The sequence below is a fragment of the Microcaecilia unicolor genome, chromosome 7, assembly GCF_901765095.1.
Source record: "Microcaecilia unicolor chromosome 7, aMicUni1.1, whole genome shotgun sequence".
In the NCBI taxonomy this organism is placed as follows: Eukaryota; Metazoa; Chordata; class Amphibia; order Gymnophiona; family Siphonopidae; genus Microcaecilia; species Microcaecilia unicolor.
Window position 1 is genome coordinate 228,444,941 of NC_044037.1, and position 20,048 is coordinate 228,464,988.

The window sequence follows — 20,048 nt, forward strand, 5'->3', positions numbered from 1 at the left end:
ATGGAAGTAGTGCCCTGGGCCAGGGCTCATATGAGACCACTACAACACTCTCTGCTGCGGCGCTGGACTCCGATGTCGGAGGATTATGCGGTGCGTCTTCCCTTGGATCCAGCAGTGCGCAAGGCGCTGAGCTGGTGGATGCAGACAGACAAGTTGTCTGCGGGAATGCCTCTGGTGACCCCAGAGTGGATTGTCGTCACGACGGACGCCTCATTGTCGGGCTGGGGAGCCCACTGCTTGGGAAGGACAGCGCAGGGGCTTTGGTCTCCTGCAGAGGCGAAGTGGTCTATCAACCTCCTGGAACTCAGAGCCATTCGGTTGGCGCTTTTGGAGTTCATCCCGGTACTGGTGCTGAAGCCTGTACGGGTACTGTCGGACAATGCCACGGCTGTGGCCTATGTCAACCGCCAGGGAGGTACCAAGAGCGCCCCTCTAGCCAAGGAGGCTATGAGTCTATGCCAGTGGGCGGAAGCGAACCTGGAACAGCTGTCAGCGGCCCACATTGCCGGAGTCATGAATGTCAAGGCGGACTTTCTCAGTCGCCATACTTTGGAGCCCGGAGAGTGGCAGCTATCTGCTCAGGCGTTCTTGGACATCACGAAGCGCTGGGGCCAGCCGAGCCTAGATCTGATGGCGTCATCGGCCAATTGCCAAGTGCCGCGCTTCTTCAGCAGAGGACGGGACCCTCGATCCCTGGGAGTAGATGCTCTTCTCCAACAATGGCCGACACAAGAGCTTCTCTATGTGTTCCCACCCTGGCCCATGTTGGGCAGGGTCCTAGACCGGGTGGCAAGACATCCCGGCAGGATAATCCTGGTGGGTCCGGATTGGCCCAGGCGTCCCTGGTATGCGGACTTGATCAGGCTCTCAATCGACGATCCTCTGCGGCTGCCAGTGGAGCGGGGCCTGTTACATCAGGGTCCCGTGGTGATGGAGGATCCCTCCCCCTTTGGTCTTACGGCCTGGCTATTGAGCGGCAGCGTCTGAGGAAGAAGGGCTTCTCAGACAAGGTCATCGCCACTATGCTGAGAGCGAGGAAACGCTCTACTTCTACTGCTTACGCCAGGGTTTGGCGTATCTTTGCAGCGTGGTGCGAAGCAGGCTCACTTTCTCCCTTCACTGCTCCAATTTCTTCAGTGTTGGCGTTCCTGCAAGAAGGTCTGGACATAGGCCTGTCGCTCAGTTCCCTTAAGGTCCAGGTAGCGGCTCTGGCTTGCTTCAGGGGCCGCCTGAAGGGTGCTTCCCTGGCTTCCCAGCCAGATGTGGTGCGCTTTCTCAAGGGAGTTAATCACCTGCGCCCTCCTCTGCACTCAGTGGTGCCTGCGTGGAATCTCAACCTGGTGCTAAGAGCATTGCAGAAGCCGCCGTTTGAACCCTTGTCGAGGGCATCTCTGAAAGACCTGACGTTGAAAACAGTCTTTTTGGTGGCTATCACTTCAGCCAGAAGAGTTTCCGAGCTCCAGGCGCTCTCATGTCGAGAGCCTTTTCTGCAGTTCACTGAGGCAGGAGTGACTATTCGCACAGTGCCTTCCTTTCTGCCCAAGATTGTTTCTCGCTTCCATGTGAATCAGCAGCTCTGTCTCCCTTCCTTTCGTAGGGAGGACTACCCAGAGGAGTACTCTGCTCTTAAATATCTGGATGTGAGACGAGTCATCATCAGATACTTGGAAGTGACCAATGATTTCCGGAAATCGGATCATCTGTTTGTCCTGTTTGCAGGTCCTCGTAGGGGTCTGCAGGCTGCTAAGCCTACAGTGGCAAGATGGGTCAAGGAAGCCATTGCAGCGGCTTATGTGGCCGCAGGGAAGGTGCCGCCTATCCAGCTGAAAGCTCACTCCACAAGAGCTCAGGCGGCCTCGATGGCAGAGGCCGGTTCCGTCTCCTTGGAAGAGATATGCAAGGCGGCAACTTGGGCTTCGGCCCATACATTCTCCAAGCATTACCGCTTGACTGTGGCTGCTCGGGCGGAGGCCCGGTTTGGAGCTTCAGTGTTGCGGTCAGGGATTTCTATGTCCCGCCCTGGGTGAGTACTGCTTCGGTACATCCCACCAGTCTATGGATTGATCAGCTTGATGATATGGAAGGTAAAATTATGTATAATCATACCTGATAATTTTCTTTCCATTAATCATAGCTGATCAATCCATAGCCCCTCCCAGATATCTGTATTGTTTTATTCTGGTTGCATTTCAGGTTCAACTTTACTCTTCAGTTACTTCAGAAAGACTTCGTGTTCAAGTTTTTTCACTTGGATTCTTCAAGAGTTAAGACGAGTTTGTGTTACAGTGAGCTGCTGCATTCCTCTCCCCTCCGTTTTACGGGGCTGGATTGAGACTTATAATTCTGCCGGCACTCCCTCCCGCTTCGTGCGGCTGTAGGGCAGTTTTGTACCCCTCCCGCTTCGGCGGTGTTCGGGTCAGTCAGCTCCTCCCGCGGTTGCGGTTGCAGGATAAGCCAGATCCCCCCGCATCGGCGGGTGTGGTGTCCCTCCCCCGCTCCGCGGGGATGAGCTGGACGGATTCCCCTCCCCCACTTGTGTGGGGATGAGCTGGGTTAATTCCCCTCCCCCGTTTCGGCGGTGGTGAGCTGGGCAGAGTGTCCCTTCGTGGGTGTAATTCTCTAAGTGCTGAGTCCTGCGGATGGAGCTTTGATATCGACATACTGAGGAGTTTCCGGCAGCACATGACCACATATAGGGAGGCAAAAGTTTGCTCTCTATCTCCACCTGCTGGTAGATGGACACAACCCACCACCAGTCTATGGATTGATCAGCTATGATTAATGGAAAGAAAATTATCAGGTATGATTATACATAATTTTACCTTCTCTATCATCTTACTTTGTTTTATTGCTTTGTTTTATGGTGGTACTCATATCTTCCCTTTATTTTTCTCAGACCTTATTCTCTATCATCTTACTTTGTTTTATTGCTTTGTTTTATGGTGGTACTCATATCTTCCCTTTATTTTTCTCAGACCTTATTTTTAAATGGAATATTTCTACTTTTTGCATTTCGGGAACACTATCATCAATAGTACTTGTACCTTGAGAAAAGTTTGCCACACAGTGTGTATAATTTTGTGCATAGTTAATGAGCACAGGCATGATTGCATAAAATTGCATAATTTCCTGTGTGTAGGAGTCCACGCTGTATAATATTGTTGACTAGCTTAAGTAGGAAGCAGATAGAGTGGTGGCGCTTAGGAAAACAGACTGTATAGTTAGGTATAGCGAGAACAGGCAGAAAGGATTGGCTGTTGGCCTAAGCCAGTCAGCTTGCTGCAGCTTCTGCCTGTGTTAAGGTTAGCAAGAGGAGGGATCATGAGAAGAATGAAGGATGCTGCTGAACCTGCCTGATTAATTGCTTAGAGCTGCCGAACAAGTGCCCTGAGAAGGGGAAAGCATTTCTGCACTGAGATATGTGCTGAGAAATTCATCCTCTCCCTTCAGGCATTGAGCAGTTCCCTTCTGGGACTTTCTAGATTTTCTCTTTAACTGGGCTGCACGGTGGCATCCTGCATCAGTGGGTGTAGAGGGGAAGACAGAGGGGCTCATGAACTTTGTCCAAAGTTGAAGGGTTAAGGGGGAAGAAAGCATCCAAGGGGAAGGCGGGACCCCTTGTAGAGACCAGCATATGCCTGATAAGGATGACTAGGAATTCCTGACACAGAGAGGAGAAACCTAATGAGGAAGGAGTATAGGGGAGCCCCTGAGAGAGGCTAGGAATCTGATGGAGATATGAGAAAGAGCAGTTCTTGATAGGGAAACAGGAAGAAGGGTGGGAAGGAGGTGCTTGGGGGGGAGAGTATGGAAAGGGAAAGCAGAGGGAACCTGAATGGGAAAGAGTGAGAAGAAGAAGTATTCTTTATGGGGAAGGGAAGGAGGGATGAGTAAGGTTGGTTGATGGGGAAGAGGTGGAAAAGGGGGGCCTTGATGAGCATTGAAGACTAGAAAAGCAAGAGGTATAGAGCTCTATGGTCAGTAAATGTCTCTTGCCCCTTGCATATTCTCATTTCTCAGTAGAACACACTCTGCACCTAGGTTTTATCAGCTGGCTCCAGATTTGCCATTGCATACAGGAAGTTGTGTTGCTTTTCTTAGGAAATACAAATGGGAAATTAGAACTAGAAGTTCCTGCATGCAGTGAGGTAATTCCAGGAATACATAAGCCCTGTCAGCAAATCTGGATACATCTCTCACTTGTAAGGAAAACCCCACACACAGTTTGCCCCTTCAGTCTTGAGTATCATGCATACACACCCTCTATACTTGTGGCAGCATACATACCTCGCCCCTCATCCCTAAAAGGGATTTGTGTTTTATTTCCTATATAGTATATACATAATTTTCAGATTTTTAGGGTGTGATTACTACATTTGCATTCTATTTCAATTTTTGAATATATGTTGTTTTACTTCAGAAATTTCTCTATTAGATGCTGTATCTTTTTAATAACATTTCAAGTCTTTATCATATTCACTACTTTGGCTGCTTTTTTCCATCGAGACAGACTGAGGAAAAGCCTTAGTAAATCAGGGGCTTTGAAAAATATTTCTTTTTTGTTTCCTGTGATGGGGTAGGAAGGTAGCTAGCTTCCATTTTATATTATCACCTATATTAGCAGAATTTCATGAGCCCTGAATTTTTAAAACTTTTCCAGAAATTATGGCTTCTAAAATGCAATCACTGGTTTACCTCCTGACCTTGTATCTAAACTTGTTTCCTACCAGACCGGTCCATAGGCATGGGTATGCCTTCCCCTGCCATCATATGGAGACTGAAAATCAGTGAACTAATGGCATCCTATAAATATCCTGTGCAGTTCCCTGCTGATCAGTATTTCTGAGCGTCCAGCATATGGTAGATGATGCATCTTGTGTCGTCTTGGCTGTTTGCGTAGACCTGGTCTGAGGGGGTTAGTGTAGGTTATTGCTAATTTGTTTTTCCTTCACTGACCATTATTAAAATAAAATTTTTAAAAAAGGTAGGGGCCCTTGAGAGCCTCCCGGGAGGAAAACTGAAATGCTAGCTTAAAAAAGAAAAGAAAAGTGAATGTTGAGCTGGCACAGAGTTGTGCTAGGCAGCCAAGGTGGCGATTAGGCAGTTGAAGCGCAGAAGGAACTTTTGGCTGTGATGGGGGGAGAGGGAGTGAACATGGCCTTACCTCTAGAGTTCCTGAGTTTATGTGAATTGGTGGTGATGAAGCAGTGTGGCTTAGGCCACATGGCAGCCTGGAGAGAGCACAGCCAAGGCTGTTGAATTTTAGCTGCCACTTCTCAGGCTCTTCAGGTCAAGAGTGCTTCAGGTGTTAAGTTCATTGAACTGGTGTGGCTCACATAGTTGGCTCAAGCAGTGGAGAAGGGGCTACAGGGTGATGGAAGCTGCTCGCAGTACTCTAAGCAAGGAGGCTCCTGCAGCACCCAACAACCTGATTTTGGTGGGAAATGCTGCCATTTTAAGTGCTGCCAGGGAGGACGTGTACTTGGACAGGCCCCCATTTTGAGCAGTTAGATGATCAAGAAGTACCTGAAGGAGGTAAACGGGCAGAGAAGCCCCCATTTGCCAGTGCTGGTCAGGGGTTCTCCCTTATCTTCAATAAGGTCTGGTGGCTGAAGGACTGTCAGATACTGTAAGAGTACAGGAATCCTTAGTGGCATGCAGGGCATGGTACGAGAGATAACAGTGTTGGATCTGCTGGGAAACAGTGATCATAACATGATCAAGTTTGAGCTAATAGCTGGAGTGAAGCATAGAGGTTAGGGCTCTTCAGCTTCGAAAAGAGATGACTCCCCTCAGCCATCTCATTTCCAAGGATTTTGTAGACATCAAACGTGTCTACAAAATCCTGAGTGGTATATAATGAGTAGAAATGAATTGAGTTTATACCTCTTTCAAAAAAATACAAAGAAGTTATATGGAAATACATTTAAAACAAAGAGGAGGAAATATTTTTTCTCTCAGCGAATAGTTAAGCTCTGGAACTCATTGCCAGAACAGCAGTTAGTGTATTTAGGTTTAAAAGAGGTTTGGACAAGTTCCTGGAGGAAAAGTCCATAATTTGCTATTGAGACTGTTTGTCCTGGGATTGGTAGCATGGAATGCTGCTACTATTTGGTTTTCTGCCATGTACTTGTAACCTGGATTGGCCACTGTTGGAAACAGGATACTGGGCTAGGTAGACCGTTGGTCTGACCCAGTATGGCTATTCTTATGTTCTTAAGGAGGGGCCACAAGGGGCAAAGAAACCTTAATGGTTAGCCAATAATTAATTTTTAGAGAGAGATTCAGGGGCAAAGAAACCTTAATGGTTAGCCAATAATTAATTTTTAGAGAGAGATTCACTGAGATCTCAGAATCTGTTAGTCTGGGTGGATATCTTCTGGGGGGCCCATGTCGGGGAGCAGTAGGAATGGCTGGAAGAAAATGGGGTGCCTCCAGGAGAGGAGCTTCAGTGGTCTGGATCTTCCATAGAGATGTTGCCATTCTTGATAGCACAAGTACTATCAGCTTTAAAGGTTTCAGAGACAGAATTTCCAGAGAATGTGAAGACAGATGATCTACTGCTGGAAGGTATTAAGAAGCCATCTCAAGCCTTTCCAATGCGTAGGTCTTACACCGGATGTGCTTCCCCACATCACAAAATGAGGGGGAATCCTAAGGGATGCATAGATTTAATGATAGAAAGATGAAGTTTAGTGAGAGCTCCTCTATCCATGTGTGCTCAGCTCAGTAGCATCCTGGAAGTCCCATTATTAGGGTAATTTTACAACAGGGCACCATGCAAATCTTAGAGCTTACAGAATCAGTGGTCTGAGCCCTCTACTCTCGCTTCCAGCAGCTCTCAGAGCAAATGTTGTGTATTGTGGCACTTACCTCAGATCTTACCCGACATACAGGAGAGTTGGAAACATGAGTCTCCAAAGTTGAGGATATGCATCAAGAGCAGGCCATGACCTTAACAAACCTAGGCCTATTCACACAGGCACTCCAAGAGAAGGTTGATGACCTTGAGAACCGCTCCAGACGAGAGTCCTTGTGGTTGCTCGGACTGCCTGAATCAATTCCTGAGCACAATTTACACCAAACTTTAGAGACTTGGCTGTTAGCTAACTTCCCAGAAGCAGGAGAGGGTGGCACCATTCGACTAGAACGGGCCCACTGAATTGGAGCTAGGCGCACTCAAGACCTGAGGCCATGCATTGTAATCGTGAAATTCCATCACTATGTACAGAAGGCTATAGTGCTAAGACTTACAAAAACTGCAAGAATCAAGTTCAGTACAATGGCGAAAAAGTGAAACTCTTTCAGGATTATTCCCCAGCATTGGCAGCATGCCACTGTGCTTTTTCAACTGTTTGCTCCGTTTTGGTACAAAAAAAACCCTGCGTTTCATGCTGTAATACCTGGCCACCCTCAACGTTCACAATAATGGGCAATGGATCTCTCATGTCACCCCAGAGGAGGCACAAGATTGACTTAATCATTTGGAAACTACTTGAGCACTTTATGTAGTCACTGATGGACATAGCAGTTGAAAGTAGACTACAAGCTATGTTTGGGAGGCCATGACCACAAACTTTTCTTCTTTTTTTTTTCTTTTTTTGTTCCTTCCTAATCCACCATTTTATTGGGCCGATACTGTATAAGAGAATGACAATATTTCTTAATTATTAGTTTAATGGGGATGGGGTTTCCTTAGCGCACATAGTGATCTGTTACCTTGCTCTTTTTAGATGAGGAAGGTAAAACTCGGTATGATGGAAGGGAAGTGGGTAATGATATGGGGATGGAGGGTTAGTTGGAAGGGGAGGGAACCTGAGACGTTGTTAGAAGAAAGGACGATGTTTCAGAAGTGGGAGTTGTTTCCCCGCACCAGATTTATATTGCTGCACTGGTAGTAGGATAATGAAACTTTTTGTACTGATTAAGGGCCATGGTCATGACATCATTGAAATACAAAGGGAAGCGAGGCTGGGCACCTTGGAGCATTTCTTGACTGTATGATCACACAGTCCTTCACTCACCAACTAGGATTGAGAACTGGTCCCCTGTAGAATAGCCAAGTGGAATGTGGGAGGGGTTTCCTCCCCCATAAAGCATACTAAAATTTTGCAGAAAATGGAAAGGCATAAGCTAGCCATGGCATACCTGCAGGAGACAAGACTGACAGTCAAGGAACATCAAAAATTAAAACAGAAATGGGTAGAAGTGTTCTATCCCTCCTCTGGAGTGAGGCAGGGAGGGGTGGCAATATTGCTGCGTAAAAGCCTAAATTACAAAGCACAACAACTATTTAAAGGGGAAGGTATCTACTCCTCAAATTATGGATTTCTGGTATATGGTACCATCTTCTGGTAATGTATGCCCTACCCCATTTGAGCCACAGTTTTATCTCAAGTTGTTGAGTCTGCTGCACCCATATAGTCGGGAAAACTTAATGGTAGTTGGAGATGCTAATCTTGTTCTGGACCCTAGTTTAGATCGTTCTGGAATGTCTGGGAAAGTGAGGATGAAGTGTCACAGGGATGGAATCTTAGCCAGTTTGCCATTGATGGATCTGGTAGATCCTTGGAGTCTTCTACACCCAGGGGAACACAATTACACGCATGCCTCTCATTCACATGTCACTAAATCCAGAGTAGACTATATATTGACACAATGTGAAATAGTTCAGAGAACAGCAGCTGCAGTGATAGGCCCCGGGGGCATCTCTGACCATTATGTTGTGTAGGTTGATCTAGACCCCCCCCCCCCCCCAAGCGTCTTTTCGACCACAGTACCATTTGCGGTTCCCAGAATATTTATAGAAGGATTAGGATTTTCAGAAATTTCTGCTGGATAAGTGGGAATTTTTTGTCCTCACCAATGGTCATCACAGAGACCATCCCAGTGTCGTCTGGGAGACAGCAAAAGCGGTATCAAACATATAAACGGCGAGTGACTGTACTCACTCGCAAATGCGCAGTAGAGACTTCCCTCTCTGCCCCGCTCCTGCTTCAATACGTGATGATGGGGGCGGGACAGAGAGGGAAGTCTGTACTGGCATGCTGCAGACGTCGGAACCGCTCCCCCCCTCCCCCGGAGTCGCCGCTGCCCCTCCATCTGGCCAGAGCACTGTGAACTTACATCAGCACGCAGCAGCAGGCACATCAGCAAAGCTGCCATCGGGCTTCCTTCTCTGCCTTTGTCCCGCCCTCGCCGACGTTACGTCACACGAGGGCGGGACACAGGCAGAGAAGGAAGTCCGCCTGGACGGCAGCTTTGCTGATGTGCCTGCTGATGTAAGTTTACAGTGCTGCTCGGGCCGGGTGGAGGGGCGGCGGCAGCGACTCCGGGGGGGGGGGCTCGGAACCCCCCCCCCCCCCATTCCAAAAGTAGCCCGTTTTCACGGGCTCAACGGCTAGTTAAGAAGAGAAATAATAGTGTATACCAGCGCCTGTAAAGCAAGACTAGCAGATAATATAGTACAATTGAAAGGGCAGCTTAGCCTTAAAGTATATGTGCGTGAGCCAACAGAAGGGAACAAAAGTCTGTTGCTCCACTCTGATTGCCCTTAACACTCTCATACATGCGCATAATAAGTGCTCTTTATTATATTGCAAATTTAAATTCTATCAGTTTGGAAATATATCAGGTAAGCTAATGGCAAGATTAGTAAAGATTTATGGAGGGTCGCAAGCTGTTCCCATACTGAGAGGCGAGAATGGGAATGTCACTGGGAATCAAGATAAAATCATGGAGCAGTAATTGAATTTCTTTTCTGGCCTATATGGGCGGGAAGAGGGGAAGGACCGGTCCAAAATCATACAGCAATTTTTGGATGAAACGGTGTTACCCTCGTTGACTGCTGACGCTGTAGATACCCTCAGCCAGCCTCTTTGGCCAAAAGAGATACAACGGGCTGTAGGCTTTCTCAAACTGTACTCTGCACCAGGGCCAGATGGCTTCACTGGGGGGGGGGGGGGGGGTTACAAGACCTTGCAAATACAGCTTTTAGGACCCCTTCATGCTTATTTTACGGAAGTGGTAACAGCGGGAACATTCCCTTTAGAAGCTAACAAGGCTTTTATATCACTCATCCCAAAGCCCCAAAAACCCAGTGAGAAAGTAGATTCTTATAGGCCCATATTTCTTCTCAGTGTTGATTTAAAGATATTATCTAAAATCATGGCCACCAGACTGGGAGTAGTGCTCCACGATATAATAGATGAAGCACAAGTTGGGTTTGTAAAGGGCAGGCAATCTGTTTTAAATGTACTGGTAGCAATGTCACACTGCCTGACAAATAAGATACTAGCATTGATAGCCAGTCTAGATGCCGAAAAGGCATTTGATAAAGTGTATTGGTCATATCTTTCTGAGGTGCTGTCACACTTTGGGATTCAGGATTGGTTCCATCAAGCGAATCAGACTCTATATAATGGGCCTCAGGCACAGTTAATAGTAAATGGGACATATTCATCGGTCTTCTCCATTTTTCATGAGATGAGCCAAGGTTGCTCACTATCACCGTTACTCTTCATTCTCTCCCTAGAACCCCTGCTTTGTATCCTAAATAATGCCCCAAATTTAACAGGAGTACAAGTACGTGAAACACAAGTCAAAGGATTAGCTTTCGCAGATGATCTGATAGTTGTAATGTCAGACCCACAACGATCATTAGACACCTCAAATATTTCTCCGTTAATGGAAGACACGAAAATCAAACTTTAGTGGATTTATCTTTGTGGGGCAGAATAAGACTCTTCAACATGATATTGGCCCCTGAGATGGTTACAGTGGTGGAAATAAGTATTTGATCCCTTGCTGATTTTGTAAGTTTGCCCACTGACAAAGACATGAGCAGCCCATAATTGAAGGGTAGGTTATTGGTAACAGTGAGAGATAGCACATCACAAATTAAATCCGGAAAATCACATTGTGGAAAGTATATGAATTTATTTGCATTCTGCAGAGGGAAATAAGTATTTAATCCCTCTGGCAAACAAGACCTAATACTTGGTGGCAAAACCCTTGTTGGCAAGCACAGCGGTCAGACGTCTTCTGTAGTTGATGATGAGGTTTGCACACATGTCAGGAGGAATTTTGGTCCACTCCTCTTTGCAGATCATCTCTAAATCATTAAGAGTTCTGGGCTGTCGCTTGGCAACTCGCAGCTTCAGCTCCCTCCATAAGTTTTCAATGGGATTAAGGTCTGGTGACTGGCTAGGCCACTCCATGACCCTAATGTGCTTCTTCCTGAGCCACTCCTTTGTTGCCTTGGCTGTATGTTTTGGGTCATTGTCGTGCTGGAAGACCCAGCCACGACCCATTTTTAAGGCCCTGGCGGAGGGAAGGAGGTTGTCACTCAGAATTGTACGGTACATGGCCCCATCCATTCTCCCATTGATGCGGTGAAGTAGTCCTGTGCCCTTAGCAGAGAAACACCCCCAAAACATAACATTTCCACCTCCATGCTTGACAGTGGGGACGGTGTTCTTTGGGTCATAGGCAGCATTTCTCTTCCTCCAAACACGGCGAGTTGAGTTCATGCCAAAGAGCTCAATTTTTGTCTCATCTGACCACAGCACCTTCTCCCAATCACTCTCGGCATCATCCAGGTGTTCACTGGCAAACTTCAGACGGGCCGTCACATGTGCCTTCCGGAGCAGGGGGACCTTGCGGGCACTGCAGGATTGCAATCCGTTATGTCGTAATGTGTTACCAATGGTTTTCGTGGTGACAGTGGTCCCAGCTGCCTTGAGATCATTGACAAGTTCCCCCCTTGTAGTTGTAGGCTGATTTCTAACCTTCCTCATGATCAAGGATACCCCACGAGGTGAGATTTTGCGTGGAGCCCCAGATCTTTGTCGATTGACAGTCATTTTGTACTTCTTCCATTTTTCTTACTATGGCACCAACAGTTGTCTCCTTCTCGCCCAGCGTCTTACTGATGGTTTTGTAGCCCATTCCAGCCTTGTGCAGGTGTATGATCTTGTCCCTGACATCCTTAGACAGCTCCTTGCTCTTGGCCATTTTGTAGAGGTTAGAGTCTGACTGATTCACTGAGTCTGTGGACAGGTGTCTTTCATACAGGTGACCATTGCCGACAGCTGTCTGTCATGCAGGTAACGAGTTGATTTGGAGCATCTACCTGGTCTGTAGGGGCCAGATCTCTTACTGGTTGGTGGGGGATCAAATACTTATTTCCCTCTGCAGAATGCAAATAAATTCATATACTTTCCACAATGTGATTTTCCGGATTTAATTTGTGATGTGCTATCTCTCACTGTTACCAATAACCTACCCTTCAATTATGGGCTGCTCATCTCTTTGTCAGTGGGCAAACTTACAAAATCAGCAAGGGATCAAATACTTATTTCCACCACTGTATATATGTTCCAAATGATACCTCTGTTTTTGAAGGGCTATGATGAGAAGCAGTTGGGAAGGGCTCTGCATCACTACTTGTGGTAGGGCAGGAAGCCGAGATTACCGCTCAGGGTGTTGCAGACCCTGATCCAGCATGGTGGAATGGGTCTCCTGAACATAAAATACTTTTCAGTGGCAAGCCAGATGAGACATATAAATGACTGGTATCGACAAACAAAGGCCTTCTCGTGCACCATCTTGGAGACACAGCTGGAACCTGGAACTCACATCAGTTGTATAATTCATGGTTTGACCACTTTGCCCAAGGGCATATATAAGCATCATCACATATGCAAAGCAGCCAGGGAGACTTGGAAATGGACTTGTCGCTTTCCGTTCTTGCCTAATATAACACCATATATGACCTTTTGTGGGACTCAGACTTTCCTACGGGACAAGGAGACAATCAGTTTAAGTGCTGGCAAAATCGTGGCCTATGCTACTTGGCACATTTCGTAGACCGAGAACCAAAACCATTTCCCAAGATTCAGAGAGCGTTCAATGTGCTTATTTTAGAATTTTTTTTCATATCTTCAACAGTTAATGGGATGGAATGCCATCATGGAGGACGTACAAGAAGTTCTGTCGGAAACCTACACGTTGTGCTCCCAATCACCAGTACCTGATACAAAGAGATGCTGGCTGGCTAGATGTGGGGTATGAATGGAGGAGATGCTGCTGGACCCTGGGGTGGGGGAAATGCTGGCAAGCTAGCTGGACATGGAGGATGAATGGAGGAGGTGGTAAAGAATGGATATGCTGTCAGACATGGGGATGGAGGGGGAATGGGGAGATCATGAGATTCTGGCAGGCTGGCTGGATGTTTTGGGGTGTGAATAGATGAGAAGCTGCTGGACATGGGAGTAGGAGGTGAAATAGATCATGAGAGATGGGAGAAGCTGGCAGGATGGATGGACATGGAGGTTGAATGGGTGTGGGAGGGAGAGGAGATGGGGGACATGGGGGAAATATGATAGAAAATGTTGGACATGGGGAGGGAAAAGGGAGACACAGGATACTGGACATGGGGGGGGGGGGGGTGGATAGGGATATCCTGGGTAGGGGGCAGAGAGAAATGCAGGAGGAGGGTGAGAGAAACTAGATTTAGTGTAAGGCTGAGGAATAAGGCCAGGGATTGCTAGACAGCCCAAAGACATACAGCAAAGAGGGGGGAAGGCTGTTTACAGTTGGATGTAGGTGAGGAGAGAAGAAATGTCAAATGGACAGGACACTCTAGAAACAAGAGTTACAGAAAGATGAACAAAGAAAAGTAGAAATCGGAGCATGAGACCATCAGAATTAAAAACAAAACAATAAACATGGCCAAAGGTAGAGAAAAAAAGAGCTTTATTTTTAATTTTGTATTGGAATGTCAAATTTTACAATGTATATCTGCTGTTATGGTGTTGTACTGTTTGCAGCGTTCTGAGAGGATGTGTTTGAAGCAGTGATAGCTAACCTTGCTTAATTTGGAATTATTTCATCTAGTTTTCTAGTGAAAATGAAGCCTCTGCTTAGTGGCCAATTTACAAAGATCAGTGAAGTATTGTAAAGGCGAATTTAAGTATCATCGCAGCATATCATCTCTATCTTAACACCTTCACACTAAACATGCGTTTTTAACCCAACAACGATTGAAGGATTCTAGTCAGCATCAGCCTATCCTGTTTCAGTTACACAAAAAGAATCAGACCAAGCCAATTGATCCAAATAAAAATGAAAATATTATGAATGCTATCGCCAGGTGCCAAAGATGGTCTCCCCATTAACATCATTTCTATTGATGGCCTCAAGGAAGGTCTGAGGATTGCAACAGGGTGTCAAACCTATGAACTTCCAATCAGATCAAAGATTGATGCATGCATCAGAGATCTGTTCTATGGAAAAGAGCAAGATTCAAGTACTTGTGAATGGAGAGTCCCATGTTGCACTTGCAGATTACTGGGCATCCATTAGTCAATGACAGCTACTTGGGAGTTGCATGCTGGACGAGACTTGGAATTTCCACTCTTGTCCACTAATGTTTACCAAGTGGAAGAATGCCACTTTCGTTCTCCCTTATATGGCAGACTGTCCCTGCCTGGTGCATCTCAGGATGCACCGTGTGGGGCAGGGTGCTGAGGCAGGAACGAGTGAGCATCAATCCTGCCTCATTTAAAGGTATGGGAATCTCAAGGCCTGGGTAATGGAGTAGGGGGGGGGGGGGTGGTGCCAGAGAGCTAATTTTGTGTAATTGGAGGAAAGGCAGCGAGAGTCACTAGACTATCAGGGAAATGTTCAGAAGTGTGGGTAGGTCTTTGGGGAGGGAGGGGGACATTAGGCCATGAGGTGGGAGGGGGGGGCAATTACAGGTATCCAGGGTAGGGTAGACGAGTTGAGGGAGAGAGCAGGGGTTGGCGGTAGACACCCACTCCTCTCTACTGACCCTTTTACGCTGCCTCAGACCTTGCAAAAACTTTCCCACAGTAACTGTGTCAAATTCTTTTTCTTTTCTTGCATGCTGTAGGATAGCAAATCCACTACATTTGCATGTGGTTGCGGTGATGGTTAAGACAGTGTTAAACCCATAGTAATCATGTGAGAAGTTTTCTGTATTGGTCTCTCAATGTGGTTTTCTTTGCCTTTTTCTATAGAGGACTGATGTGAGCAAAATGACATTGCATGTCCAGACAATGTATATTGAGGATTAGGCATGCTATAATGATGCATTTCACATCTTGAAGCCCAGCCTAACCCTCATAGCCTTCATTTAGCTGCTATTGTACTACTATACGATCTTTCTGATGTCCTGTTCTTCAACTCTGAATTTGATATTCAACTGTTTGCCCAACGCTTCTCAGAATCAGACAATAACTTAAAGAGTAGTTGCAATATTTATAACACTATAGAAGAATGAAAAATAGTTAAGACTTTTAAAGAACCTTCTTTATGATGCATACTTTGAACAACCCATTGATTTTGGTGGGTAAATGTTTTCTTTTCCTAGATTGGTTAAACTGAACTTCACTCTCCTTTCAGGAAGAAGCAGAAATCCAAGCAGAACTTGAACGTTTGGAAAGAGTACGAAATCTTCATATACGGGAACTTAAAAGAATAAACAATGAAGATAATTCACAGTAAGCAACTGTTTTTTTTTTTTAATAGTTTGTTTTAGGTTGTATATGGTACTCTTTATAGAATTTACTGTAACGTGTGCAGTTGCAGCCACCAGTGATGAAGTTAGTTTGATTACAGAATCAGATTTTCAAAGAATCATAATTTGAACCTGATATATACTCATAATTCCATGCATAGAGACAAACCATCCATCACTGGCAAGATGGTCTGACAGCAGCATATGCTTTATCTTTAGATTATATTAAATCTCAAAAGGTGTAAGAGCATGAGAAGCAGAGTTGTTATTGACTTAGTGCACTTGTGTGAACTAAAATACATGGAGGAAACATGACTTTTGCCCAGGGTGAATCACAATCATTGATAAAAGGGATCTGAGTATGTCCTATATGTTCTGATTCCACTAGATTTTCAATTTCTTTCTAGACAGGAACAGAGTTTCCAAATGAAATATCCGTTTTCCAGTACGTTATGTAAGTTTTAACAAGTAGGAAAATTGTGGCACACAAGCTGAACATGTTCATAGTATATTCAGCACATACCTGATATGCATGCGGACAAATACACATGAAAACTAATTGGTTTGTTTCTTTCATTATGAAAAGTACATAAAAGTGACTGTACCAGTAACTGAATAATGGCACAGTGCTTTTTGATTCACAGTAGAATCCAAGAACATGAAGACCCAACTGTTTTGCTACTTTTCATTTCTTAGCTGTAATCTTACAGACTCAACTCGGATCCCAATAGAGTTTCTCTATACTTGTACCATGCTTTCTTGAATATTGATACAATCTTTGCAGCTATTGCCTCCTTTGGTAGTCTTTCTGGCATTTAATACCTTTTCTGTAAAGAATCCTGTGTTATATTGCATTTGAATCTACGTTCATCCAGCCCCATATTATGAGTTCTAGTTTATTTTTCCCCCTGAATATTTGAATCTCTCTGCCTTCTATTCTTTTGGTTAAAAATTTAAGGGGCCTTTCACTAAAGCTTAGCATGAGCTAATAGATGTTAGTGCCTGCTAAATGCTGTGTGTCCTGTGGGCCATGAGGCATTTAGCGCACACTAATGTCCATTAGTGCACACTAATCTCCAGTAAAATAGCCCCTTAGGTCTTACGTCTTGCCACATATGATTAGTGTTACAGACTGCACTATTTGTAAGTTTTCCTATGGACTGTATAAGCAGTGTTAAAAAAATAAAAATAAAAAATTTGAGCTTAGAAAGAGGATGGCATAAAAAAAATTAAATGGATGCGTGTATGTTGATGGGTTTAGTAGTGCTTAGACAATGACTGCCTGTGAGGCGGGCAGACTTTTATGATGATACTAGTAAGTAAGGCCCGTTTCTGGCAGAAATGAAACGGGCGCTAGCAAGGTTTTCCTTGGAGTGTGTATGTTTGAGTGAGTGAGTGTGTGTGAGAGTGACTGTGTGAGAGAGAGAGTGATTATGCGAGTGTGCTTGTGAGTGACAGAGAGTGATTCTGAGTGCCGAGTGTGTGTGACACATAGAGAGTGAATGTGATACAGTGTGACACATAGAGGGGCATAATCGAACGAAAACGTCTATCTCTATGGGCGTTTGTCTCCGAGAACTGGTCCGTGAAGGGGCGGACCGAACCGTATTTTCACAAAAAATAGACGTCCATGTTTTATTCGACAATTTGTGAGCTGGGCGTTTTTGTTTTTCAGCGATAATGGAAAATGAAAGCGCCCAGCTCAAAAACGAATAAATCCAAGGCATTTGTTCGTGGGAGGGGCCAGGATGCGTAGTGCACTGATCCCCCTCACATGCCAGGACACCAACCGGGCACCCTAGGGGGCACTTTTACAAAAACAAAAAAAAAGGTAAAAGAGCTCCCAGGTGCATAGCACCCTTCCCTTGTGTGTTGAGCCCTCCAAATCCCCCTCAAAACCCACTGCCCACAAGTCTACACCATTATTATAGCCCTAAGGGGTGAAGGGGGGCACCTACATGTGGGTACAGTGGGTTTGGGGGGGTTGGACGACTAATAAGCATTAAGCAGCATAATTGTAACAGGTAGGGGGGGATGGGCCTGGGTCCACCTGCCTGAAGTCCACTGCACCCCCTAACAACTGCTCCAGGGACCTGCATACTGCTGCCAGGGAGGTGGGTATGACATTTGAGGGTGAAAATAAAAAGTTGTGAAACATCATTTTTTGTGGTGGGAGGGGGTTAGTGACCACTGGAGGAGTCAGGGGAGGTCATCCCCGATTCCCTCCGATGGTCATCTGGTCATTTAGAGCACTTTTTTGGGACATGTTCGTGTGAAAAAAGGGTCCAACAAAAGTGTCCTAAATGTTCGCTAAAAACGCCTTTATTTTTTCGATTATCGCCCTAATGCGTACATCTCTAACCACGCCCCAGTTCCACCATCGCCACACCTCTGACACGCCTCCATCAACTTTGTCCGCATCTGCGACAGAGTGCAGTTGAAAACGTCCAAAATCGGCTTTCGATTATACCGACATTCGTTTTTGTGAGATAAACGTCTATCTCCCGATTTGGGTCGAAATCTAGGCGTTTTTCTCTTTCGATTATAAGGTGGATGGTGTGACTGTATGAGAGTTAGAGACAGAAAGACACTGACTGTGAGAGTGTGTGTGTGTGTGACAGAGATACCTCCCCCTCCCTCTGTGGGTGTGCAGTGTGGCTCAGTTATTGTTTTGTTGGGGAGTGTGTGAGAAAGGGGGGGTAAGGGGGGAGTGTGTGAGAAAGGGGGGTAGGGGGAGTGTGTGAAAAAGGGGTGTGGGGAAGAGAAAGGGAGCAAGGCTTGCAGAACAATTCCACATCAGAAGGAAGGAATGAACTAATTCAGTTTTACTTTTATCCCATTGCACACTGGGCTGGACATCGATTTTTAAGTTGTGGGTGTAGTGCAAATGGGATAAATCCAGGCCTGCGTCTGTTTGTCCCTCATGTTGGAATTATTGGCAGCCGGGGGGGGGGGGGGGGGCAGAATCTACTCAATCTCACACCCCGCAGGTCCCTGTCGCCCCATCCCACTGGTGACTTTCTGACAGTGGTGTGTTCGTGTCACGGAATACCCAACCTTGAACTACCGGCTCTGTAACTGAACAAACGGCGGTTATCGCTACTTCCGGCACTTTAAGCGACGCATACTGAGCTCGTCCTGGGCCGAGGCAGCTGCCGCTGCAGCCATGGCCCTCGGTTCGCCGCCTTTGTTGCCTCACGTCGTTGATGGGCTGTAGACCTCAGCAGGGCCAGAGGAAGGCAGCGTGCCCAAAGCCGGCCTCCGACGGCCTCTGTGCTTTCGCTTGAGCCATCGCCCCCACCCTCCTCCTCCTCCTGCCAGCAGGTTCGGTAACTTCACCCGACCCCAGGCCTCAGTTGTGCCATTGTTGGGAGTTTTGTTCGACCTCGCGATCTTTCACGATTGCATGGGGGGGGGCATGGTGGCAGCTGCAGATGGGAGCAGACCAGTACCGGATCACTGACACTGATTCCTAGGCCTTGTGGTCCGGCCTCGACATCTTCGCTCCTTCCCTCTGTCCTGTAGCCTTGCGGTAACGTTGACTGACTCGTGCTGGTGTTCTGTGATTGGGCACAGTCGTAGATGACGTCATCATGTCAGGAGATGGATGCAGGACTGAGCATATATGCTTCAAGCTTTTTGTCCACGCTGCCAGCTTCAGAACATTGGAGGTGCGTTTTATTATATAGGATTAGGATGTGCTGGAGAGGGCTTCGACGATAACTCCAATAATTGGAACGTAAGGATAATGCTGGGTAGACTTATCGGATCTATGTCCTGAAGATGGTATAGAAAGATCAGGATCAAGTATATGTATGATTTAATCATGAATTGATAATGAACGTAACTGTTGGACAGACTGGATGGACTGTTTAAGTCTTTATATGTTGTGTTACATGGAGCATTACATTTTAGTGATTAATTTTTATCTGTCCCTCATTTGGTTTCACCTAATTAGTTGAGCATATTATTATTGGTGGTGCAATGTAATTTATATTTAGAACTGTTGGGTGCAGTTGGAGCTTTCAATATGCAGTTCTGTCTGTTTGCCGATGGAATATAGCTCTGTGCTTCACTTGAGACTGTTTCCAGGACCACCTTAAAATAGTGTCAACTTTTATTTGTCCACAGTTTTGAATCTGGTATATAGCAAATAATGTTTTTCTTTTTCTTCTATTTTTATTATGAATTTCAAATATATAATAAAAAAATAAAAATAAAAGTAATCCTAAACAATTCCTCTTAACAGAGAAAGGAAACATTATACAGGGAAAAAAAAACCCAAATATGATAGCCTTATCGCATGAGGAGTGAAGAGAACAATAATAAAGAAACACATTAACAAATAATACAGAGATCCCTAGCAAAACAGCACCTGAATTAATCCCCAAAGCTTGCCTTATTCTCAAGACAAATAGACAAGAGAAAAAGAGAAAGATTCATAATCTACTGCCTGCCACCCCCCACCCCCCCATTTATGTGTAAAAAAGAAAAAAAAATCCTT

General features: G+C 45.7%; 1 protein-coding gene across 2 annotated transcripts in view; it reads left to right on the forward strand.

Moving 5' to 3' along the window:
* TLK1 (tousled like kinase 1) overlaps positions 1-20,048 on the forward strand; it is a 342,919-nt gene that overhangs the window by 264,170 nt on the left and 58,701 nt on the right. For both annotated transcript variants that reach the window (XM_030209141.1, XM_030209140.1), the window contains exon 13: positions 15,430-15,527. In XM_030209141.1, the coding sequence (XP_030065001.1) occupies positions 15,430-15,527 (98 nt within the window). The remainder of the gene's footprint in view (positions 1-15,429; positions 15,528-20,048) is intronic.